At 37.7% G+C, this 26,831-nt stretch overlaps 1 protein-coding gene across 1 annotated transcript in view; it reads right to left on the reverse strand.

Annotated features, from left to right (window-relative positions):
- The window catches only part of adamts10 (ADAM metallopeptidase with thrombospondin type 1 motif, 10), a 63,079-nt gene that overhangs the window by 7,248 nt on the left and 29,000 nt on the right, over positions 1-26,831 (reverse strand). The window contains exons 14-19 of the mRNA XM_065246783.2: positions 19,449-19,512; positions 18,820-18,922; positions 10,044-10,177; positions 8,470-8,593; positions 1,076-1,156; positions 471-634 (exon numbers count right to left, since the gene is read on the reverse strand). Of these exons, the coding sequence (XP_065102855.1) occupies positions 471-634; positions 1,076-1,156; positions 8,470-8,593; positions 10,044-10,177; positions 18,820-18,922; positions 19,449-19,512 (670 nt within the window). The remainder of the gene's footprint in view (positions 1-470; positions 635-1,075; positions 1,157-8,469; positions 8,594-10,043; positions 10,178-18,819; positions 18,923-19,448; positions 19,513-26,831) is intronic.

Here is a 26,831-nt window from a genome sequence, read left to right on the forward strand (position 1 = left end):
ATCATGAAAAATGCTGGCGCTGGCTGGCAACTTAAAAAAAAAATGCTAGCGGGAAAAGAGTTAATTTAATTAATTTACAGAATCCAGAAAAATGAACAGAGCAAAATGAAATCTGAAAAATTTTACATGAAAAAAAACATAAAACAGAAAAAACAGAAAAAATGAAATTTGAGAAAAAATAAAACGGAATTTAGGAAAAAATAAAACAGATTTTATAGGGCCCTAAGCTTATACCAATACCAATTCTCAATCTTTCTGTGTAAATCAAACCCACAGATTTTCAAAGTCCAACTATTTGCTATTTTAAGGCATTTAAAGCTTAGGAATGCAAAAATAATGGCTGTTCTTAAACAATTCCCCCCAAGACAAAATACACTGCAGCTTTCCAAATTCTAAATGATCTGTACCACAAATAAGGCAGTGCACAAATATACAGACCACCCAGCATCTTGGAGCTACAGTATCCTTACCATAACAATCAAGGTCATGTTTGTGGGGCCAAGTGCTTCCAAAGTCTCTGGTTCATTGGTGGGTCGGCGGTAGTGGAAGGTGGTTCCTGCGATATCAAAGAGTCGTGGTGTATCGATGGTCAACTTGCCGTTAATAAAATACTGATCCCATTTGCTCTTCAACACTGCAGTGGTCACAGAAAGGGTTAATGCAACTTTTCACACTTGTAAACACGTACATGACATGAAAAAGGGGGAATCAGGTATTTATTTTTTAAACAGCTTTAAACACCCCAAGTATATTTAACAAACCTGTAAGCCAATATTAAATACCCATCTATTTAATGTAGCTCAAATGGTAAAGCATTGCATTAGTAGCGCAAAAGGTCATGGGTCTGATTCGTAGGAAACATATATACAGTCCTGATCAAATGTATGCCTTGTAATGTTTACATTTCAACATATAGTCTGCCAGATACTTAATTCACATTAAATATCATCAAAGCTCTCTGCTTGCCTACAGCAGGAGAGCCCTGTAAAGAATCCTCTAACTAACCCAAAAACTGTATTTGTTCTGCTTCCCATAAGGGCCTCATTATTGAGTCCAAACTATAAAAAATCCTTACCCAAATAATTGAGAGAAATGTTGAGCTCCTGGATGTGTATAAACACAGATCCTTTGGGAATCCTGACCACCTCTTCATAACCTAAGAGAGGGTACATACACAAATGTATTCACAGCAGTGGAACAATGCACGAAGTGATGTTTCAATGAGGATGACTGACTGTGATTGGATATGCAGAGGTTTAAAATTCTGACTGAATTCCTGGGCAAAGTCCCTCGAATCTGCTGCCCAACACAGATTGTGTATAAGGCCAGATTCAACCACAGGCCTGCAAACAAATCCAGACTCTGACCAGAAGTTAAAAAAAGAAGAGCTAAACTTATTTCAACCCAGTTCTGTCACTGACAGATGCTATGCCTGCGTCCGAAATCGCATACTGTGACAGTAGGTACTGAAGTACTTACTCATCTACTGTTATAACAGTAGGGCTTTATAGTATGAATATGGATAGTATAAATGAATTTTGATGTACTTCATCCGCAATGTTGATACATCACATTTGTTGTTAACTGGAATGACATTAAACAAATGCAATTTAACCGCAAGGGATAACTGTTTAATATATGTATTTGCATTTGAATAGAGCCGTGTTACCATTTTCAGGCATTTTTTTAATAAAACAATGCGCCTCTGTCGTCATCTTTGTTGGATAATTTCTTTCCCGGGATCACAGGATAGTGTCATTCGAGTGAACACTTCGGGATCTTTTCGGAAGTAGTAGGTCATCCGAGTACTTTTTGCCTACTGTTTTTGAATACAATGAATTTGGACATACTACTTGCCTCGCCTACTGCTTTTTGCCTACTATTTAGTATAGACGTAGGCGGTTTCGGACACAGCCTGAGTTGTTAACTGAGGCCATGTGGTGAAGACTATGAAACAAAGCAATAATACACTGAGCCTCAAACCCATACACAAAAAAGGATGTGTTAATTTTTTACACTTGTGTGTTATGCTATTCAACACATTATGTGTGATTTTAACACATTATTTGTCGGTTTCCTGTACAGGGCTCAAATCTAGACTAAAATGCTTTTTGAGTTGTCTTAACTGAAAACACTTTGCACTGACTTAATAAAATATATATATTTTTTTCTAATATATGTTTGTAAAAAACTAAAAACGTATACATTCTAATAACTATGTCTTGGCCCAATCTAAATTCCGGAAAACCGCCCGTACATTACGTGTCTTTTTTTGTTAAAACAAATAAAAGGGACAACAAAAGATGTGTTAAATCCTTTGGATGAGATATTAAACCGAGGTCCTGACTCTCTGTGGTGATTAAAAATCCCAGGATGTCATTCATATGTAAAGCGATTTGAGTGCTGCAGAAAAGCGCTATATAAATGTAACATATTATTATTATTAAAAGTAACAAAAATGTTTTGTTCCAATGATGACACAGAGAAGTGTCTAGTTTGGGACAACACACTAAATGCGAATTAAAACAGATGTAGTGTCGTTTTTAACACACATTTTTTAAAGAGTGTAGTGAAGTTCAAAAACTTTGTTACCTAACTTAAGTGAGGGACTTTAGGAACCATAAACTTACAAACAAGGCTGCCTGAAACCAACAATAGCCCAGCATCCTGATTTCGACTAACCGTTGCGGTTAATGTTCTCTCAAGAAGTGGCCCACTTGGGCTTCCTGCAGCAGAGAATAACCCTATAGCCTTTAGGGTTATATAAAAGCCCAGCACCGATCCAGCAGCCTGTTCAACAGCACAACCGACACTAAACCTGCCCACATCCGAATCCTCCCATCTCCCAAAACAGCATCAAAACCCTTCAGTGTCATGTATGCAACTACCCACTAGCTATCTGTGTGGGTGATAGCTATGGTCAATAAAAGAATGATGCACAAGACTAATAAATCAAAGCTAACACAAATTTTACTGTTAAAGGGCTACATTTAATTTCCATTCCTACCCCTAGCCACACCTAGCCACAAATCTTTATTGGACAGCCCATTCACATAACCTAATAAATATAAAGTCAATGATTCCTTGAAAACTCCTTTATAATCTCAAAAATAAATCAGATATAAAGTATATAAGATTGTAACAAAGTGGACTACAGTTAAATACATTTCACATGCAGTATGTGATCCTGTCTGTTAAATCCAGGATAAAGTCTCATAATCGAAGTATGAGATTTGGAGCATCAAAGTTTGATTTTACTCATTGGTTTCCTATTGATTTCACTCTTGACATGGTCTTTCTCAGTCAATATTAAATATGTCAATGTTATATGAAGAGTTTGGTTCCAAAACGCAATAAATCCATTTGGATTAATTTTGGTAAAAATGTGTTTTCTATACCAAGAAAGTGACAAGATGAAAACCACTATTTTCTGTTACAAACTTTCACATAGCATCTTTAGGTTATAATAGCATTAAAAATTCAAATCCATGATTTGATTTTCAAAGATTTATTATAAATACTGAATTTTTTTCTGCAAAATGCAATAAATCCATGACAAGTTTTTTTTTCAAAATGCTATAAATCTATTGAATCAATTTATAAATGTGCTTTCATCTTTGTTATGTTATACATTTAGTTGACTAGTGATATACACTGATAAAAAAATAAACATTAATGGCATTTATCAAAACACTTTGTCATATTAAGAACACTGTCATTGCTGCTCTCATCCTTGGGACGCCGTCGCTGAACTTTTTTGACAGCGATCAGCTGTAAAATTTTTCGAGTAAAATAATGGAAAGTTTTTCATAAGATCCCTGGGGTCAATGTGTTAGCATGACAGAAGCTTGATGGCGTCGTGTGAGAACAAGCAACAGCCGGCATTTTTGCATCACTAACACTTCTTCCCTGCCACAGAAAACCATCACAGGTTTATCAATGGTATCAAAAGTATTATTTTGTTTTTGCTTGTTTGTTGATCGCAAAGTACAAAGATTTGTTAAGCACATTTATTGCATTCTGCAGAAAAAGAAGACAGGCGTTTATCACGTTTTGGGAAAAAGGGGGGAAGATGACACAATAACACAGCGGATATCAGATTTTGCGTAAAATTAAGAATTAACTCTTAATACTGACCTGATACAATACTTATTTTGGTGGTAACTAATTTTTTTATGACGTTTATCGCGTTTTGGAACCAAACTCTTTATATTTTCACAGAATGTTCTTTACATTATGAATGACGACTTTATGTAGAAAACAGTAAAATCACAAATAATAAGTTAGCTGTGTTTTCACAGACAGGTTCATATTTCCTGCAATGTGTTTTTTTATAACCAAAACTTCATATACAAAGTATATATCATCATATCAGCTAACAAAGCTAAGTACAGTGTGTATATTTTAAAGCGAATTGGAGGAAAGAATTTTACATGGCCTGTATTTCAGGGATTACAGCTTTCAAGGGACGAAGAACAGGCTAAGTCCTTGCATGTGAGCAGGTAATTATGAATCGCCTTTAGAGAACGGTTGGGGTCCCTGCGCACCCCTCAACAGCGAGGCAGCTGTCCAACACATACCTGACCTGAAGCATGATGTACGTTACACAACCACACACATTGTTCTGAATTAAATTGCCTTTCAGGACATGAAGTCTGAAGTGTGCCATCTACACACTTCAAGGTGCAAGTTGCATTTACAATACTCTCAATGCATTTAACTTTTCCATCTCATGACATACTTTGCTGGATGCAGGCTGAGAAGCTCTGACTGGAGAACAGGAAAGCTGGATTATCAGCGGGTTTAAAGGTCTGTGTACCATACTTAAGTAAGGAGCAATAGTCTCCCTTCTGGCCACTCAAAGAAGCATCAATTCATTTAGACTTATGGGTTACATCCAAGACTTGAAATACTCCCCCAGACACCATGGGAACCGGCCAAGGCTCCTTCCAGTACCTCAAAGTGTGTCACAAGCACACATTTCTGAGATCTGGAGAGAACTACCCAATTGAGGCTTACTAACAAGAGCAAAACGAAGAGAGACTCACTTTTTTTACTTACTGTAACTACATTATATTATTCTCTTCCAAGGGAAGTTTTGCTTGCTAATAGCGATGTTTATTTGCACGTCCTTTCTATGCTGCTATCACTAAAAAATTCAGGTCATGGTGCAAACATGGCCACTGGTGTAATAAATCTGTGCACCGTGCATGAAAATGCAACTGACATAACGGAAAAAACATGTGCAGCAAAATATTCATCATTGGAAGCCAAGGTTCAAAATATTCCAAAATGATTACTATAAACTATACACAAATGTCATCATCACATGGATGTCAGTTTAGGCAAATACAAATTGAAATTCCCACTTATATCTAGGGCATTCTGTAACAAACCTTATCTGCATAGAAGACAAGCTTGCTCCCACAAGTTAACTTGTATACACCTTGCAAAGTGCTGTACCGCTTTAACCAGAATGGACCTATCGCTAAGCCCCACCCCTCGAACGCAGATGAGCCAATGGCAGTTGAGTATCAGTTGCGCTGGGACCGGAACTCTGACAACTGCGGGTTTCAGCGGCATAGAAAACCATTGTAAAATCATAAGCATACATGGATTTTTTTGTTTTTATGCTGCCAAAATGGTAAAACAATGTGCCTGGGGAATAGGGCTGGGTATCAATTCAGATGTTCCAGATCGATTCAATTTCGATTCACAAGCTATCAAATCGATTTGATTTTGATTCTCGGTTCAATTTTCGATTCCGGTTCTCGGGTTGGTTTTTATACTCAGTTCTCGATTCAACTCAATGTATATAGATTTAATACAAATACTATATTAATAAAAAACAACAGTGAACATAAGTTTGCAAGTGGGTAATTAATAAAAAGAAATTAAAAACCACAACAGTATCGTTGTCGTCTTGCTTGCGAAATCTAACATGCTTCCATTCCTCTTACTTTTTATGTGAAAGTGGCATCAACGTCAATGAAGCACCTAAAACTGCCATTTTAAGGACTGAATGAAAGAATGACAGGCTCCTTGGTAACATCGCGCAAGGCAAAAAAGAGGATGACATCTAGTGATGAAGACTAGTAATTTGATAAACGTTAATCTTACGTTCAATGTTTGCAGCAATTTTTTTTTTTTTTGCCCAGCCCTACTGGGGAACTTATCCCAGGTATCTTGGGAGGATGGACAATAAAAATTTATTTTATTCCATTTTCTAAACCCAAACCAGACAGAGCAAAATGACATGTAATGTCCAGAGCAACAAGGATGTATACATTTAGGAACAGGTAGGTCGAAGAAACAATGCTTTTATCTGTGCTAACGTCATCAAAACTTACTTTTTCCCAATTATTATGTACTAAAACAGCCTATGCCTTTGGTGAATTAAGTTAGTTAGATAGCTTGTGCTAACGTTAGCTAAAGTTCAGTGCCTCTCCATTTTACTGTATTTTCCGGACTAGAAGTTGCTCTGCAGTATAAGTTGCATCAGTGAAAAATGCTTTTTGAAAAAAAAAAAAACATATATATGTTGCATTTATTTAGAAAATGATTTCACAAAATCAAAGTCGAAGAACAGACATTTAATCTGGAAAGGCAAGTTATTCAACTAAACAATGGCACACAGAACAGCAGGCTGAATAGGTGTCCGTACATGTTAACGTAACATTACCATTTATTCACCAAACACAATAGCATATCGAACATACCTGGGAGGCTGAATAGGCTAAATTAACACAAAAAGTTCCAGAAGTCATTCCACATTGAATTACATAAATACAGGTGCAGCATAGAGCGGACTCTGTAGATGGGAATGGTTTCTCTTGGATCATATGAAATAATTTTGACATATAAGTCGCACCTGATTAGTCCAGAAAATATGGTAAACTGTTTAACCTGCGGTACATAAACAGTGTTAATACTGATGTCATCTGCGATCGTGACGACCGTAACATGAGGCTTCACCCGCTTGCATTGTGCTATGTAAACCCTCACTTCCAAATTAATCTCCCTTCCCATCATATTTATATTAAAATCTTCATAATAATATCCCTTTGTGTCATATTTAAGTCCCACTTGAATGTTCAACGATGAGAGGTGGTCCTTCTGTGTCCAAAGTATATCAAAAACATTCTGTGACAAGGTTTTCAAACTGGCAGCTCCCATTGTAAAAACGCTTGCAACCTTATGTTTGACCGAGTTCGAAGTGTAACAAAGGGGGCGGGGCTTAGTGATAGGTCAATTGTGGGTGGTATGTAAAAAAGTTGCAAAGCTTTGAGCTGAAGTGGGGTATCTAATGGCACTTTTCCAGTGCATAGTACCCTACGGTTTGGGTCGGGTCAGCTTACTTTTGGGGGCGTTTCAATTGGGTGCAGTACGTAGTACCCGATACTCTTTTTTTAGTACCACCTCGGTTGGGGTTTCAAGTAAGCAGAGCTAATAGCAAAACGTGACGCGTGACACTGTATATCACTGATTGGTCCGAGAGAATCGTCACTACCAACGTCATTGCTTTAATGTAAAAGATTAGCTTTACCTTTACTGCTAGCTAGCTTGCGCTGTATCAAGCTAACATGTTGTCATTTGTGCTCTGCCATATGTTCCCAGACTCCCTTTTAGTGATGAAAAACATCCACAGGTTGAGAATCAGGAACACCATACCAGTTTTTTTCCAGACTTGCAGTTTGTGGTAGCACATTCGCGATGCGCACATCCGCATGTATGCTTAAATGCAAATTAAATGAGGTTCAGCGGAGCGCGTCGATGATGAGGTTGTGATAAATGCAATGTGCAAACCTCTATTTGTGGTGGTCAATTTTACATTTGTGGTGGACTGAGAAATAAATGATTGTATGGGAATGTACAACGACGCTCTCACTTGTTTGATGTCAAAGCAGTAGAGAGCGCAAATTTAATGACACGCCTATAATCCCTCCCACTACGAAGTGATACTAAACTCAATGGAAAAGCTAACCAAGCCAAAGTGGGGTGAGCTGACCCGACCTGACCCAAACCAAACCAAACCAAACCGTGGGGTACTATGCAATGGAAAAGCGCCATAAGAACCAATGTGATGGCTCAAGTTAAGGTCCCCAAGTAGTTTAAAAACATCAACGAAAAAAGGCATGAACCTGCACACAGGCCCAATAATAAAGTATTAAAGTTATAGTTAAAATAACAGGAAGAATATATTAGCACCCAACTTTGTAATTAAATGAGCTTTAGTGAAACATAAGTGGATTGTATTTTAACACCAGCTGTAAATCCACAGCTATAGAAGCTGTACTAAATTGCCTTTAAGGGTGTATTTAACACCTAAAATATTATTTCATGAGACAAACCATGTTTATCCAAAACCTGAACTGTCTGTGGAAACTCTGTGTATTTCTGCACTGTGTTTATTTTGGACATATTGAAACAAATAGTTCCAGTTGAAAACAAAGTGCACACGCTCAGTACCTCCTTCGGACAAGGAGTCATTGAACACCCCCTCGATGACCTCACAGCTGCTCCCGTCTCCTCCACAAACACGGCAGCGGTCTTCCCGAACATCTGAGCCTAGGATCCGGTCACAGCCCACATGCTGCAAATAGGTACAAAATATGTAGAGGGGTCAGAGGTCAAAGCAAAGGTCAGCGTTGACTGCCAGTGGGAAAGTTATGTAAAAAAAAATTTGCAGATGTTTCTTTGCACACCCTCACGCGAAACGAACCGACACAAAACCGCTGTGCAAAAAACAGCAGGTTTTTCCAGACAAACTATTACCGAAAGTACTTTTCAGCCTTCATTTTTGATGAATAGTGTCAGCTAAATAACAGGAATAAAAGGGGCCAAACATGCGCACAATCCAGACATTTTTAAAGGATCGCCGATCCAAAATTCTGTCATTATTTACTTACTCTCAAACCCGTATGACTTTCTTCGGTTGAACACAAAAGGAGATGTTAGGAAGAATGTTAGCCACTGACAGTCTCAGCTTCCATTCACTTTCATTATATGTGGAAAAATGCAAAGAACAAAGGGTGACTACGGCTGTCCAACATCTTGAACTTTACTTTCTGGTTGGCAAACATTTGAGTTTGTTCAAGAAACCACTGCTCTGTGGTGAGGATCTTATAAGTAAGACAAAAAATACTTTGTGAATATCTGCCTATAGAGAACCTTCCAAATCCAGGGTTGTGCAAATTCACAAAAAAATCCCACTTAAGCCCCAAAGACTTGTTGACCTGGCCTAGATACCGTAACCTGCAAATGTGTAACGAATTTTCTCACAACAACAAACTAAAACTCTTGGTTTGGAGGCAATTAGGCTGCAAACATTAATTTCTGCCCCTGTTGACCTTTGTTTTTATACACAATACAAAATAAATAGATAAAAGAGGAGAGAAAGAAAAAAAGCAAAAAGATTAAGAGCGAAAGGCAAGGAGAGAGGGAGAACCACAGTGATCATGTTCAGCTGCCTGTACTGCGGACAGATGGATTTGGAGGGTCATTGAGTTCTCCAAACATTCAAAATACAGCAGAACGAGGCTGGGCTGAACTGAATTGATAAACAGAACCGTCGGTCTGGACGAGAGCACAGGGATAAAAGCAGCCCAACTCGGCCCAAAGGAGCAAGCGCGGAAACAACAAGAGATTTCAACTTCCTAACGTATGTAATTAATTAAATGTGCTTGACGCTGTTAATGCATTCATTCGATCTGACATGTGTCAAATGGGCTGTTTCATTCTGACCTGTTTAATTTTGTTCTGTGCCATTTCAAAAATCTGAACAGGACCTTCAGAGCTGACTGGAACTGATTGAAACGTACATGTACATAAAGACACAGTCTCTAGAAGAGCACCTGTTTGTCAGTAAATGACTGAAGGGTCAGAAAAGATTTTTATTTAATTAAAACCAGGATGCACCACATTGTTACGGTAAACCTCCAAACAAATGTTCAGAGACTGAGGGATGTGCATGTCAATCACTAAAAGTAGAACCTATTTTGTTCAATTCGATTTCAAGCGGTGTCATCTAAAAAACTTCTTACCTTACACTCTCCATTAACGCACACGTCCAAAGAGTCGCCTCTGCATGGCGTGCCATCCACCACAGCTGGAGCGCGTTCAGTGTAGAAGTTATAGCCTTCTGCCAGGCAGTTCAGCGAGCATGACTTCACCCCACCTGCGGCCAAATGCGCAAATCATCACACCACAACAATCATCTTTAGTTAGAAACATGCTGCAAATACGAAGAGCAAGAGGTGGCTTGGCAGATTTTCGTTAACAAGATATAGGGATGAAAGTAAATAAGTCACTGAATAAAGTGCCACATGCTGATTCTGCAGTACATCCGATGAAAAAAGAAAAAACAAATCACGATGGAAAGTTTTTTAATGTCTTAATTGACTTAAAATAGAAAGCAAATGGAGACTTTGGTCTTATTCTTAAACAGAGCATTGTCATCTGGAGGTTCAGAGTGGGAACTGAACGTTTCTACTTTTATGTGCCAAGACACAAATAAGACGATACTTTAAAGTGCACAATATCTGAGATTTTTATAGCTCTGTTTTATTATTATACTGAATTTCAATTATTATCAATTTTGTACATTGTGTCTAACATGCATGTCTTTTTTATTTAAAACATCTGAGACTGAAGATTAATACTTGATATGAAAATACAGTAATCTGCACTGTAAAAAGTAAAAGTAGGATCAACTTTCAATGGGTAAAGCCTAGGGATGTTCATATAGACAGTTTAACCATTAACCGAAGGTAAGAATTTATGACCGATTAACATTATCAGTTAAAAGAAAAAAATATGTGATAACGCATGGTGCGTGTCGTCATGAGCTGACATATTTTAAGTTTTATTTTTATTAAGTTTTATAAGAATTAAGTTTTATTTAAGTGGTAGAACAGCTTTTACTTTTTACAGGGAGTCTGTGATAACCTTAACAATTTCACCGCCATTGACGAGATATCTCGTCAATTAAGAGAAAACGCTTCCCCGCCAATGACGAGATTTTCCATCTTTCCACAATACCGCTATTATGTACAACTTTTTAAACCCGGAAGTATTGCCCTATGGCAAGCGGCTGCATGTCCGTGTCTGTTTTAAAGATCGCTCTGAATGGGATCTCTATGAAAAGTCCGTCACAAAAATGGAATTATCTCTGCTTTTTGCTCAAAATGTGGTGTTTTTGCAGAAACCTACCCATATTCAAAAGCTGATTACAAAAGAATCACTGAAGGTAGGATGAAACGGGGTTTTTTTGTTTGAAAGCAGAGGGTCTGTTCTTTCATTTGGTATATTGTATGTTTATATATTTAAAGAAGAACATTTTCTGGAAGGCATTAAACTTTGGTGAAAATCATGAAAAACGCTGGCGCTGGCTGGCAACTTTTTTAAAAAACGCTGGCGGTGAAAGAGTTAATATCGTTATAAGCTTCATATGTGTCCTGTATGAACATTTAGTTTAAAGCTTAGATGTTACAATGTTTTTATTTAAAAAGACATTGACAAGATCCTGTTACTACAAGTACATGACAAATGAAACTGCTGTTAAGTTTTAAACCCCAATCTTTCAATTGAACACACACATTGGTGGTATGCCAATATGCTATTCTAAAACACTTCATGTTTTGTTTTGTATAAAGCTGACTCTCCATGTGTTATGAATGGTTAACTTTATAACATTACACAATGCACAACTTGCCAACAAATGCAGGCAAATTAGCTCCTTTGTTTAAAGGGCTTTTAACAATAGGCACATGTGAACACCATATGCAGCCAAACTGAGCTTTATAACTTTACTAACTCTACGGGACAGCCGCCAACACTCTGTAGAGTCCTATGGCTGCATGTGGTATTTTAATGAGCTTGTGTGGTTTATGTAACTTAGTTTATTCTTCCACTGCTGATACATCCTTGGGTAGCAGAAGGATGGGGGGCCCAAGATGGGGGGGTGACGGAGTCAGAGGAAGTAGATATTTAAATGATTTGCTTATGGATATCAAGCAGCTGAATCTGATTAAAATCCACACACAAACACACACACATATCTGCTTTATCCCCCTTGTCTCCTCTGCTACGGCCCTACAAATTTGAGAAACAGAAAATGAAGCACGTTGAAATGGAAAATCTTCTCCCTCAGCACATTCCCTCAGAGACAAAGAAGAAAATGTGTATGAGATGGGGGAGGAAAAGAGGGGAAATCGGAAAAAGAAATATATAGATATGCAAGAAAATTGTCAGTTCAAAAGAGCACAGGTTAGGCTAAAAACCTACTCTGTATTAATGTGAAAGCTCAATTTTCCAAAAGTCAATGCAATTCAAAATGCAAGTATGTGTTGTAATCTTAGGGGCAATGCCACAACGGGTACCAGGCATTAGCATAAATGTTGTCTTCTATGGTAATTTTTACTTTCAGATCACCTACTGTACCGTCACAGTGATTTACTGAGCATTTTGATCATTTAGCTCGATTTGTAGAGTATTGCATTAGCAGAGCAAAAGGTCATGGGTTTCATTCCAGCAAACATAAAGTAAGTGCACTGTATGTCAACTTGGATAAAAGCATCTGATAAATGCATAATATCTAAATGAACAGGCTAGCTAAAGTTATATAAAGAATATATGTTATTTACAACACGTCCATATGCTGGCAATGGCCAAACATTCACAGCAATGATAGCAAATAAAAGTAGTTGAACTTGACCAGTCATTTTACATTTGTGAACCGTGTTGGCAAAATGAGTCGTAATGAGCAAATTTTCAAAAATGAGTTATTTATATTTCGACATTCGCTATTATAAAAACTTCAAAGCAATATATGATTTGAGGCAATCTAACAAAAAGTCACTGCTACACCTATTTGACGTTGTTAGAGTCAGCAAAGTCAGTTTTGAGAAAAATCGAGTTTCAAAAGGTTTGAAAACCAAATCACCGCATCCATATCTTAAAATCACTGGTAAAACTAATGATAATTCACACACAAGTCAAAAACAATATCTGTGGGAAAATATATGTTGAACTTTTTTCTTTCTTTTATTGTTTGATTGACATTAAGACAGACAGCTTTAAAATGTGTTGCACATCAGATTTTATTCAACAGTTAACCAAACATTCAATTAACATAACAGATTATATCTGCATGAATTCTTGGCAAAACAGATATTTTAAATATTGTAATTATGTGTGTACATATCAGAGTCGCTCACTCCCTCATCTGTGTGCATGTTTTGTCACTCAGCGCGAGGAAGATCGTTTTCGAGCCTTGTCACTCTTAATAACTCTTTTATCAATCAGGTTCCAACTTTTATCTCTCTTAATAACGTTGTTAAAGTCCTGCCCATTATTTTCTAATTTCTGCAAGTTTTAAAACCGAAACCAAAATGTCAGACACGCATGTGGATGCAAATATCTATTTATTAGATTAAGCATTTAGGACAGTACACCTCTCAATAAACGTGCAAATAAAGATTATTTTAGACGTTTAATGAGTATTTAGAGCAGTGGTCTCCAACATGGTGCCCGCAGGCCCCAGGCTGCCGCCCAGAGTCTGTGAGGTACCCACCAAAGCACATTCAATTAATAGTCTCAGTTTAAACAATGATAAAACATATCAACAAGTAAAATAAAATAAAACAAAAAATTTTGAGTAGACTATATCAAAAAGGAGCACTCCAGATTATTTTATCCATTGTGGTAGCCCTTGCTCACAAAAAGGTTGGAGACCCCTGATTTAGAGCATTGGGACTTCTAGACGAGGGCCTAACCTCTCGATGCACACTAATTTCTTGGGCGGCATGACGCCATTTTTTTAACGCTGCTAACAAGATCTACATAGCCTACTGTACATTACTATACATCGTTTAAAAGGTATACAGGTTTAGCATTAGTGTATGGTCTCCGTTTTGAGATACAGATGCTCTAGCATCATAAATGTAGTATTTTGTGACAGAAGTCCAGATGACAACATTCTAAATATAAATGGGACTTCTTACCTTTGAGTTGATATAACGATCGCAAGTCGAATCTAGTCTGTTTCAGATCTGTGAATAACCCATGAAAACCGTTTAATAGAATACATCCAATGACCATTTTTGTCCACAAATTTGTATAATCCATGAAATATAGATATATAGTCTGTTGTTTACATCAGATTTCACATGAACGTCTTGTAATACAATCTGAGGACTTTTTACTGCGTAACACTGTATACGAGTATATGAGTTGGTTCAGCTAAACACATAAGCCAACAGTCAAACTTGTTTCTAAAAGTAGGCGGGAGTATAATACATAATATCCAAACAGCGCTGTCAAATATAGTGACATCATCTGACTCGCTCGTTCCTCCATTGACTAGTCTTACAAAAACCCTTGCAAGAACCTAATTTTTGGTCCTTTTGACCTCAAACGTGAAACATAACTTCTTTAGACTTGTGGCTTTGGGCTCATTGCATTTCTAGGTTACACACACATATTTATCCTTAAGTTTTTTAGTAATAAAAAGATTTTATGCAAAAAAAATTATTCCAATGTACTTCAGTCTCTAACTTTTTTAATTAACTTAATAATTTTGAAATCTGGAAAATGAAGCTCAAACTGTCTTCTCTAATGATCCCATAGTTATGCTTATACTCTAAATGGTTTAGTAAAAACAACCATTTTAGTGAAAGTAGGTCTTTTCATGGTTTGGGCCAGAGTGGGGGTGCTTTTCAAAAGGTTGGGGTGTTTATTGTACTTATCACCTGTAGCTCAAAATAAGACGCAAAAGTGCACATTCTGACTCATTTTGCCAGCACGGGTCACATTTATTTAGTTGGTAGATACTTTTTGCAAAACGACTTGAAATGTATATAAGTTTGACATTTTGTCACTTCGTATGTTTTCTGGGAACCAAACCCATGACCTTGGCATTGTTAAAGCCATGCTTTACCAGCTAAGCTACAGGAGCAATACAGTCATATAGTGCACACTGTGAAACATGAACTTTCCCATTACACATGCTGTCTGCCACCACACTCTTCTCAGCCTGCTTTTGATCCTGTGTCGGAGATCAAAGAGTTAATCAAATCTAATCCAACTTACTGTAGACATTGGTACAAGTGAGTTATTTTGCCCCAAGCCTCGCAGTGGGGCCTCTCTTTAATATGATGCTTGAAAAGCCGGTAGATCTGAACCTGTTCCCCTTTGTCTGGGAATGACGATACTAAAATACAAGACCCAACAGTAGTATCGCATTTACGTACTACAGTCTTCATGCTGAAAATAACAATTCCACTACTTTTTTATTGACCTAAGGAGGGCAGTTTTTGAGCTACTAATGAAAGGTTGCAGGTTCATACGATGCCAATTTTCTGTTAGTGTTGGACTAATCTGATAAGGTCCTAGGTGCTTGTAAAAACATAAAAGCTTACTGAATCAGTCATACTATGGAAACTACAGGTCCCATGAGACTTTGCTCTGGCAGAGCAAAAGTACATTTTTGAGAAGGTGGCTATAGAGCTTCACTGGAGTGTATGGTGTTCAGGGTGTGAGGGTTTTTTAATTAACAACATGCTTTAATAGTGAAAGACAGTGCCTGCTTTGTTGTGGGAAATGTACTTTTCACAGTGAAAAGAGAAGTTAGAGAAGATAGCTGCCAAAAGCTGCTTTATACAACCAGCACTGCGTTTACAGGAGAAGTCGCACTATTTTTTGCATACGCTTTATTTGATTGCAAGATGGAATGCAGGCCCACACAGAAAGACACAACAAAGATGATGGGGTGAACAGGTAAACAGAAGATGCAGGTCTAAGGTGTATCTGCTGTCTGACTGTGATGGTCACAGTCAGTGATCTGACACATATTTAACAGCTGTAATGGATTTCCATTTTAATATTAGCTGACTTGATGAAAGCAGCACTTTTGGGAAGCGTGCAGTTGGTTTATCTCTGTAAGTCATTAAAGTTATTAAAGGGGCACATTAAAGGCAGTTACGCCCTTGACAGCCAGCTTTACACTCATCAAGAGCAAGAACTTCAACCGGGAAGTCTGAAAGCTGGCAGTGCAGAGCTCAGCATATGGATGCCAGACCATCGTCTGTATTTTTCGCTCTCTCTTTCCAGGGTATAGATGGGTTTTATGGAGCATGGTGGTCCAGTCCGCCAACTCCAAAAGCATAAAACAGTCTTAGATAATCTTTTTTAAGTCACTTAAAAATTTCCAAATCAAATCAAAATGGGTAACTAAACTGAAAGTTCAAAAGATCAAGAGATACATTTCGGTACATTCAGCACCGCAGTTCACAGGTCACATTTTCAGCTATGCTGGTCTACTGTAAGGTGTATCTTCTACCTGACCTTATGGCAAACCAAAAGAGTGGTCTGACACATATTTAACAGCTGTTGTTATAGACTATATTAAATGTACTATTTATATGTTTAGTCTTGATGGGCAATTCCATGCAAATGTTAACCTTATCATCAAAAGTAAAGTTTTTACGCAAAATTTCTAACCATTACCTACCTAAAGCAAAGTCTCTCTTATTAGGTTCCATAGTTCTAAGTGCAAATTTCAGAATTGTCACACCCCTAATGCAGTTTCTTCCTCATAAAAATAAACATTAAACTTAAAATAAAATAAAAATTAAATGTTTTTGAAAAGCCATCCATTATTGGGTATTACTGATTCCGGTTTGTACATTTTAATTCACAGAAAGTGTGTTGTCTCTCAAAAACGTGTGTCTTTTTTGTCACATCCATAAACCATGCATGTTTCCCTCATCTAAAATAGAAATCTTGAGAACAGACTGATATTTTTCTGATGTCTGGACTCTGTCATCACGGGTTTATAAAAAAATATAAACAGATGGTTATAATATTGGTAATAAATGCATTCTCAAAGAAATTATATTACAAGTTTTGACTGCAAATGTCACATTCATAATGTTGGAATTGTCAGTTTGGCAGATGCAGTCACATAAGATGTTGTTACAGTTCATGTGACTCTGCTTGTGAAATTCAGTCTCATAATCGAATTATGAGTTTAGGAGCATCATCGTTTGATTTCAACAATTTATTTCACATTGATTTCAATCTTTGACACGGCCTTACTCAGTCAACTTTAAATATCTTTATTACATGGCTCTCTGGAATGCTTGATTCTGATTGGTCAGTTGAGACATTTGCAGGTTCGTTCTTTTCAAATAATAACCGCTCCAAAATAATAACGCATAGCCGGACTACTTGCACGAGTAAAATCGCTCCGCGCCAATAAAGATCAATAAAGATTACTGTCTGTTTGGCGCCATCTTGTGACAAACACTCGACAACCACGACAAGACACAGACAGCTTACTGAGACTGAACTTGACAAAATAGAGCATGACAGCTACGAAGCCAACACACAAAAAAATACAGAATGGGCATTAAAACTTCTCAAAGACTGGTTAAAGAGAAAAAAATGGAGACAGACAAGTATGAAGCAGGGGATCTTAATAAGGTATTACGATCATTTTATGCATCTGTGCAAAGTTTCGCGGAAGGATAAAAATGTTAATTTAAAACAAATATGCCAATAAAATGTTTAAAATTCATATTCATGTCCAGTTTTTTTTCTTATGTGGCAAGTAGCCGTGTAATAAGCGGGATAATGTAGAGGCATTATCCCGCTTATTACACGGGATAATATATCAAGATACTTAATATATCAAGATATATCAAAGGTATAGTCACTGACTGTTCTTTACATTATTGTAGGATGATTTTATGTAAACAGTAACAGTAAATCACAAAAAAATTACTTCAGATGGGCTTTTACACACTGGGTCACATTTAGAAAAGAGCTCAAATAAAGTTTTCTTTATCATGTTAAAACATTAAAGCATATGGGTCAAAAATGACTCAAGTTCAAAACAATTAAAGACAGAATTTATATTATTAGCTGAACTACTCAAAAAAAGTATACTTTTGTACCAAAAATGTGTATATTGGTACCTCAAAAGCTACACATTGGTACTTTCGAAGTAAATACTGGTTCATCAAAGGTCTACACATCTGTACAAAATATTAGGCCCTTTTAAAAGGTACCGTCCCAGTGACAACTTTTATACTTTGGCCTGTTTGGTACAGCTTCAAAAGAAAACAAACACCCATTTATATAATTGTACAGGAGTCTGCCATTATGATTAGGGATCGACCGATTTGGATTTTTCAGTGCCGATGGCGATTTTTGTTTCATCAGCCTTAGCCGATGACCGATACAGGCTGCCGATTTTCTTGAGCCGATACTGCTTTTGCTCACTAAATTTACAAAATAAAAATGACACAATGATGATCCCAAATGTTACAAGTCTCAATAAAAAAAAAAAACATTTATTGAACTTTAACAAAAAAACTATATTTAACAAATAGTAAAAACAGGTTAGGGTGCTATGGAACCATGAACTGTACTCTCCACAATGACGAGGAACCATCAGCAAAGGATATTGATTTCTAGCATTTTACTACTACAAATATATATAGGGGTGGTTTCCCGGACAGGAATTATCTTAAACTAGGACTAGAGCTTAGTTTAATTAAGAAATATAACTAGTTTTAACAAACTTGCCTTACTAAAAACATTACTTGTGTCCATTTTGAGGCAAAACACAGGGCACTGATGTATTTTAAGATTTTTAAGACTTGCGGCTTCCAGCACTGGCCAGAAAAAACGGCGAACACGGCAGCCACGTATCGGCCGATGCCGATACACATAAAACTCGCAAATATCGGCCCGATATATCGGTTTATCTCTAATTATGATGGCAGAACAGGTGGTTTAGAAATCTTCACTTACCCCCTCTATACGGTTTCCAGGTGTAGAATTTTCCCCGAAAAGGAACACTGTCAAAGTCTGAGCACTGAATCTCCCGAAAGTCCTGGGATCCAGGCGGGCACTCCTGCTCCAGACACACAAAAAATCAGTCAGTCAAGGAGTGGAGCATGACAAATCTTCAATAATTTTCTTCTTTTAGAGAATAAAACTTCATATTTGACCCAATGCATTTCAAAACTCAGCTTCATTCTGTTAAACACTTTTGAAATATGTTGATACAGAAGCAGAAACCACAAACTTTAAAGCTTTTTACAAGTAAGATACATTTGTAAGCCTTTTGTAAGGAACAAATGAAGAGTGCATCTCAAAATATGCTTTCTTGTAAATGAGCATTTTTTTTTATCAGGCACTTAATGGATTCTGCCAACAAAGCGTTTTTTCTCAAAGGCCTGAGGCCGGGATTAAGCGGATTTAAAATAAAATTATTTGATGAATGTATAATACATGCCGAAAGCATTTGGTAAATATAATTATCTAATTTTTTTAATTGGTGGCGTTTAGTGGCTTTTGCATCTGAGCTCTTCAAATGTTGTCTTCACACACACACAGACAGACAGAAACAGTAAGTGATATGTTGGTTTAAAACTCACATCAATGTTGCAGGACTTGAACCGCTTCCTCTCTCCCAGACAATATTTCCCTCCGACCGTTGGCCTGCACAAGCACAGGCGTCAAAAACATCTGAGTGCAATTCAAAGTAGCTCGCAATTACACAATCACTTCTGCTTAAACTCATTTCAGCCAGACAACTTCATTCAGCCTGTCTATCTGTTAGTTTTTCTGATTTCCTCAGGCATGTCAATAGCTAGGTTCATCAAGTACAATGGGCTGAGAATTAGAACATCATAAGCAATCAAATCACTAAAAAACATGATGACATGAGAGTCTGACTCGTGACAATGGCTGTGTTTGGAATAAGTTGCAATTACTTTACAATGAGATTAGCTCTGTAGTCTTTAGGAGTCTTTGGTTGTTTTCACATATGTTGGTGCGCACCGTGGTGCGGCCTCGGAGCGCACCAAAATACATTGTATCATTTTTCAGTTAGTGCGGTCCGTGTTCACATATATATATTTTTTACTTTACTCGAAATGCCGCACCGTACACCATGTGACAACGGTCAGCGCTGTCATTGGTCTCTGATAGCTCTTACCGTCTTATGACCACCCCCACGTTTCCACGACAACCAGCTTGACAGGGAGAGCGCAGCTATCAAGATGTGGAGATAAACGATGCACGTCTTTGCGAAGTTTCTTTGCTTTAACGCGAAATTGCGTAGCTGTTCTATTAAAGCCTTTCTCACGGAGCCGTTTGCTAAAAGCCCGTAATGTCACTATTTGTGTGTGGAGGACAGCTATGCATTTATAAAATCATCAGCTCAAACGTAAAGGAGACAGCGAATCTCTATGCAACGGACCAGGATTGGCTTGTTTGTTGTTAACCCACAATATAACACCCGGCTCACGTCACAACGAAAGCCCAGTGGCTCAAACATGTGGAGAACTTCCTGTATTTGGTTCGGCCCGAGGTCCAGCAGTGTTCACACCACAGGTGGGTCGCCCCAGAGTTCGGCAACAGCCGCTCCGAGACCACCTGTTTAGAGCGGTCTCGGAGCGGTCGTTTAGTGCGCACCCGAGTGCGGCTGTTGTGTTCACACTGACCCAAACGCACCGTACTCGGAGCGACACGTCATTTGGGTCGACCTAAACAGTGTATATGTGAAAACACCCTTTTATGCATTATTTGCAAAGGGAAAAAATGGTGACTGTTTATTGTATTGTTTTTGTCCTGTCTAGATGCTCGGCTTCTCTATATGATGATTGAGTGAGTACTTGAATAGGCTGGGACAATCATTATAACAGTAGGAGTGTTCGACTTCATGTGGCGCAGCAAGAACTAAAAGGTGGATGACATCAAAATATTGCATATGTTTTTTATAATCGCTCTTGTGAGACTTTGATGTCTTTCACAATTTGTTTTTTGCGTCACTGAATGAAGTCAAACACATCTAATAATATACGTTAACAAAAGTGTTGAAATCAAAGCCAAAAACATGCTGTACTGTTCCTACATACCATTATTAATTGTGTCCATATTCATGTTTAAATAATGTAAAATTACTATATTTCATCAAAATGACAAAACATTTTAACACAAGATGAGTGTAAATAATTTTTTATCAATAATAATCAGTAAGCTTTTTTTCACCACTTATAATCTACAACCCCAAATTAGAAAAAGTAAAAATTCACTGTAATCTTTTGGAGTAAAAAGGAGTGGAATAATTTACAAATCTTAAAAACTTATATTTTATTCACAATAGAATATACACTAACCTAAAGGATTATTAGGAACACCATACTAATACTGAGTTTGATCCCCTTTCACCTTCAGAACTGCCTTAATTCTACGTGGCATTGATTCAACAAGGTGCTGAAAGCATTCTTTATAAATGTTGGCCCCATATTGATAGGATAACATCTTGCAGTTGATGGAGATTTGTGGGATGGACACCCAGGGCAAGAAGCTTCAGTTCCACCACATCCCAAAGATGCTCTATTGGGTTGAGATCTGGTGACTGTGGGGGCCATTTATGTACAGTGAACTCATTGTCATGTTCAAAAAACCAATTTAAAATGATTTAAGCTTTGTGACATGTTGCATTATCCTGCTGGAAGTAGCCAGAGGATGGGTACATGGTAGTCATAAAGGGATGGACATGGGCAGAAACAATGCTCAGGTAGGCCATGGCATTTAAACGATGCCCAACTGTCTTAACAGAAATCGAGACTCATCACACCAGACCAGGCAACATTTTTCCAGTCTTTAACCGTCAAATTTTGGTGAGCTTGTGCAAATTGTAGCCTCTTTTTCCTATTTGTAGTGGAGATGAGTGGTACCCAGTGGGGTCTTCTGCTGTTTTAGCCCATCCGCCTCAAGGTTGTGCGAGTTGTGGCTTCACAAATGCTTTGCGGCATACATTGTTTGTAATGTGTGGTTATTTCAGTCAAAGTTGCTCTTCTATCAGCTTGAATCAGTCGGCCCATTCTCCTATGACTTCTAGCATCGACAAGGCATTTTCACCCACAGGACTGCCGCATACTGGATGGTTTCCCTTTTCACACCATTCTTTGTAAACCCTAGAAATGGTGAAATACTCAGACCGGCCCGTCTGGCACAAACAACCATGCCATGCTCAAAATTGCTTATCACTTTTCTTTCCCATTCTGAAATTCAGTTTGGAGTTCAGGAGATTGTCTTGACCAGGACCACACCCATAAATGCATTGAAGAAACTGCCATGTGATCAGTTGATTAGATAATTGCAATAATGAGAAATTGAACAGGTGTTCCTAATAATCCTTAAGGTGAGTGTAGATTACATATAAAATGTTGAAAGTGAGACATTTTAAAATGTTATGCCAAATATTGGCTCATTTTGGATTTCATGAGAGCTACACATACCAAAAACATTTGGACATGTAGCAATAAGAGGCCAGAAAATGTAAGTGTACATACACAGCTGAAGAACCAATTTGCAACTTATTAGGCAATTGGCAACACGATTGGGTATAAAAAGAGCCTCTCAGAGGGGCAGTGTCTCTCAGAAGTCAAGATGGGCAGATAATCACCAATGTCCCATTGGTGCAGCGAAAAAAAGCTTTCTGAGTATCTCAGAGAAACATTGCAAAAGGTTTGAAGTTAGAGGACATATTATCATCCAAAGATTCAGAGAATCTGAAACATTTTCTGTGCGTAAGGGTCAAGGCCGTAAAACCATACTGGATGCCCGTGATCTTCGAGCCCTTAGACGGCACTGCATCACATACAGGAATGCTTGTAATGGAAATCACAACATGGACTCAGGAATACTTCCAGAAAACATTGTCGGTAAACACAATCCACTGTGCCATTCGCAGTTGCCGGCTAAATCTCCATAGGTCAAAAAAGAAGCCATTTCTAAACATGATCCAGAAGCGCAGGCGTTTTCTCTGGGCCAAGGCTCATTTAAAATTAACTGTGGCAAAGTGGAAAACTGTTCTGTGGTCAGACGAATCAAAATTTGAAGTTCTTTTTGGAAAACTGGGACATCATTTCATCCGGACTAAAGAGGACAAGGACAACCCAAGCTGTTATTAACGCTCAGTTCAGAAGCCTGCATTTCTGATGGTATAGGGTTGCATGAGTGCATGTGGCATGGGCAGCTTTACACATCTGGAAAGGCACCATCAATGCTGAAAGGATTATCCAAGTTCTAGAACAACATATGCTCCCATTCAGACGTTGTCTCTTTCAGGGAAGACCTTGCATTTTCCAACATAACAAAGCCAGACGACATACTGCATCAGTTACAATATCATGGCTGCTTAGAAGAAGGATCCAGGTTAGGGGTGGGTGATATCTCGATTTTCAAACTATATCGATATATTTTTAAAGCTCGAAATGGATTTTGGCATATCGTATATATCGATATAATGTTTATATTAAATTCTGATTTCGCCACTTTGCCTTCTCTGTGTGCTGTGCTCGCCCCCGCCTCCTTGCTTTTGTACCCCCTCCCCTCGCGTGTGTCTCATTTAACATGGTGGCGCCCACCACGAATAGATCTTCCATGATTCCCATTTACATGTATATTTTACTGTTTAAAACGGCTTAAATTCATTGTTGCGAGCGCTCAACGCGCCTCTCTCTCTCTCTCTCTCTCTCTCTCTCTCTCTCTCTCTCTCTCTCTCTCTCTCTCTCTCTCTCGTTGTGTGAAGCGCTTCGCGCGTCTCTCTCTCGTTACAGTGAAAAGGTGGCAGTGCTTTAATGTCAGTTTCTCCGTAAACTTTCTTCTTCGCGTAAATGTCGTCAGTCACGGATGTTACTGACAGAGAAGACGACTTATTTTGTTTATCACGACCAGTGTTGGGAACGTTACTTAAAAAAAGTAATTAGTTATAGTTACTCACTACTTGTTCCAAAAAGTAACTGAGTTAGTAACTGAATTACTCTATAATAAAAGTAACTCGTTACCAGGGAAAGTAACTATTTGCGTTACGGTTAAAAAAAGTTGCTATATGTCAAAAAATTTGTATTTTTTTTAGCAGTTTTCACATGTCAGTTGAAATGAGTAGAACAGACAGGTGTTCATACATAACTTTCCATATTTATTGCACGTCAACAGACAGCAAGAGTTTTATCCTACACTTCAAGTATTATCTTTGTAAGAAAAGTAAACAGTTACACCATATAAAGTGCATAACTTCAGCAAACTAAATGAAATCAAACTCTCTCAACCTGAGACAACTGGTCAAGTAAACAACCTGTACTTCCAAGTGTTTTGTTCACAAAAAGTTAACTTTTAAACAACAAAAAGTGTGTTTGCTCTGTAGTCGTATTCTTAATTAAATGAATCAAACTCCCAATGTCAGACAACTGGTCTGATAGACATTCTGTACTTCAGGGATTTTCTTCAAAAGTAAACAGTTAAATAATATAAAGTGTGTTTGCAATAACTGTAGCAAATTAAATAAATCAAACTGAGATAAATAGTCTGGAAAACATAGGCTGCTGTATTTCGTTTTCTTCATTAAAAAAGTAAACAGTTTAACACTATGATTCATTAAATTAGAGTTGCTTACAACGGATGTCGACAAAGTCTTCGCTACCGGACATAATGTACACATTACATGCACGTTCTTGCTTTGACCACAATGAATTTGAAGTAGTGCTTATATCTCCACCTTGAAAATGCCAACTTTTCATCGGATTGCTCCTCCTGACTCGCCATCTCTTCTGCTGCCGCGAATCTCTGTTTAGCTGTTGCGTGTGTGTGGGTAAATTCCAAATGCCGTTTGTGCGCCCTTGAAGGGCACTTCGCGAAGGGGATGTAAAATCCAAATAAACAGAAAAAGACGCTGTATTTTATCACCAAGTGTTTTTTAATTAGCCACACTATCAGACAACATTGCGCAACTTTATCTAGAGTTTATACATCAAGAGATTTGATCTTCGAAGGGAATAGGGCATAGTGATCATCACTTTCGATTGGAATTCGCCCTGTGTGTGTGTCGCCGCAGGCGCGTGCGCTGGCATGTGTAAAACAACATTGGCTCTGATTGGCTACCATGAAACACATTACTCTGCCTTAGCCAATCATAATCGCTTATCTCGTTATTAACCTACCTCCTCACTAGCTGTGTGAGCCAGGGTTGCGTTTGGATCACACAGGTTAAGTCAGTGCATAGTAACGCACCGCATTTAACGTCCGGTAACGTTAACGGCGTTGTAACGGCGGGAAAAGTAATTAATTAGATTAGCCCGTTACTGAAAAATGAACGTCGTTACGTAACGCCGTTCTTTTAAACGCCGTTATTCCAAACACTGATCACGACTAAACTAAGGTTAGCAGTAGTGCTTCACACAGACACCCACACGTTTTCTTGATGTGAGAGCTTTCTCTCTCCCTATGATGCAGTGTGCAAGCGCACGTGTTCTGTAGTTTTCTGTGTAACAACAACAGTGTTTTCTCTCATATTTAACCCATTTACTCCTAAAACGCCTAAAACCTATGTTATTCCAGGATAAATACCCTTATCTCCTGAGGGTTTTCAGAAAAAACTTAATATCTTAAGTTGAGTTGTTTTATTTTTGAATAAAAAGAAGACAATATGTATTTTTTTATTTTATAGTTAAAGTATAATTTTTGTATATATTTTTTTAAAGGGGTAGTTCACCCAAAAATGAAAATTCTGTCATTATTTACTCACCCTTATGTTGTTAAAAACCCGCTTACATTTCTTTGTTCTGATGAATACAGAGGAAGATAATTTGAAGAATGTTTGTAACCAAACCGTTAGTGGACCCCATTCACTTCCATAGTAGAAAAAGCGAATGCTATAGAAGTAAATGGGGTACACGAATGGTTTGGTTACAAAATATCTTCCTTTGTGTTCATAAGAACAAAGAAATTTATACAGGTTTGTAACAACATGAGGGTGAGTAAATGATGCCTGTATTTTCATTTTGGGGTAAACTATCCATTTAAATGTTGCAGAAGCACTTTGTTCCTATGTGAACTACCTCTTTGCACTTCAAAAAATAAAAGACCTTGTGGATTTTAACATTTGTTTTGCAGTAGTTTTTTGGGGAGGGTATTTTTCACGCAAAGCCTACCGAGATATATATCGCCTATCGAGATATAGCAAAATATACAGAGATATAATTTTAACCCCATGTCGCCCAGCCCTAATCCAGGTACTGAAATTGCCAGCCTGCAGTCCAGATCTTTCACCCATAGAAAACATTTGGTGCATCATAAAGAGGAAGATGCGACAAAGAAGACAGTTGAGCAACTAGAAGCCTGTATTAGACAAGAATGGGACAACATTCCTATTGCTAAACATTGGTCCTCCTCCTTCCGGCCTCTTATTGCTACCTGTCCCAAGTTGTTTGGAATGTGTAGCTCTAATGAAATCCAAAATGAGCCAATATTTGTCACTTTCAACATTTGATATGTTATCCATTTTCTATTGTGAATAAAATATAAGTTTATGAGATTTGGAAATTATTCCATTCCTTTTTTACTCACAATTACTACAGTGTCACAACTTTTCCTGATTAGGGGTTGTATCTAAATAACAGGGCTGTGCGATTATGAAAAAAAAATCATAATTGCTGATTATTCACCTTGATATTGTGATTACAGTTATTATTGTTTAATATAAGATTTAACATTAAAGTTTATCTACTTTCTGTGAATCAGCTGTATGGTGAATTCTAAACAAAAAATAAATAATTTAATATAATTAACAAATAATTTTGGGAGTTATGTTGTTAGTAAAAAGTCCAAAATGAATGGCTAAAGGACACAAAATTTTTTTAAAATCAATGATTTACCACTGTATTTGGGCCCCATCATAGTGCCAAAATGCACAGAAATGAGCACAAATGAAGAGCTGCAATTTGAGACTTTTGCCGATTATGTAATTA

The sequence above is a fragment of the Paramisgurnus dabryanus genome, chromosome 11 (assembly GCF_030506205.2).
Source record: "Paramisgurnus dabryanus chromosome 11, PD_genome_1.1, whole genome shotgun sequence".
Lineage (NCBI taxonomy): Eukaryota > Metazoa > Chordata > Actinopteri > Cypriniformes > Cobitidae > Paramisgurnus > Paramisgurnus dabryanus.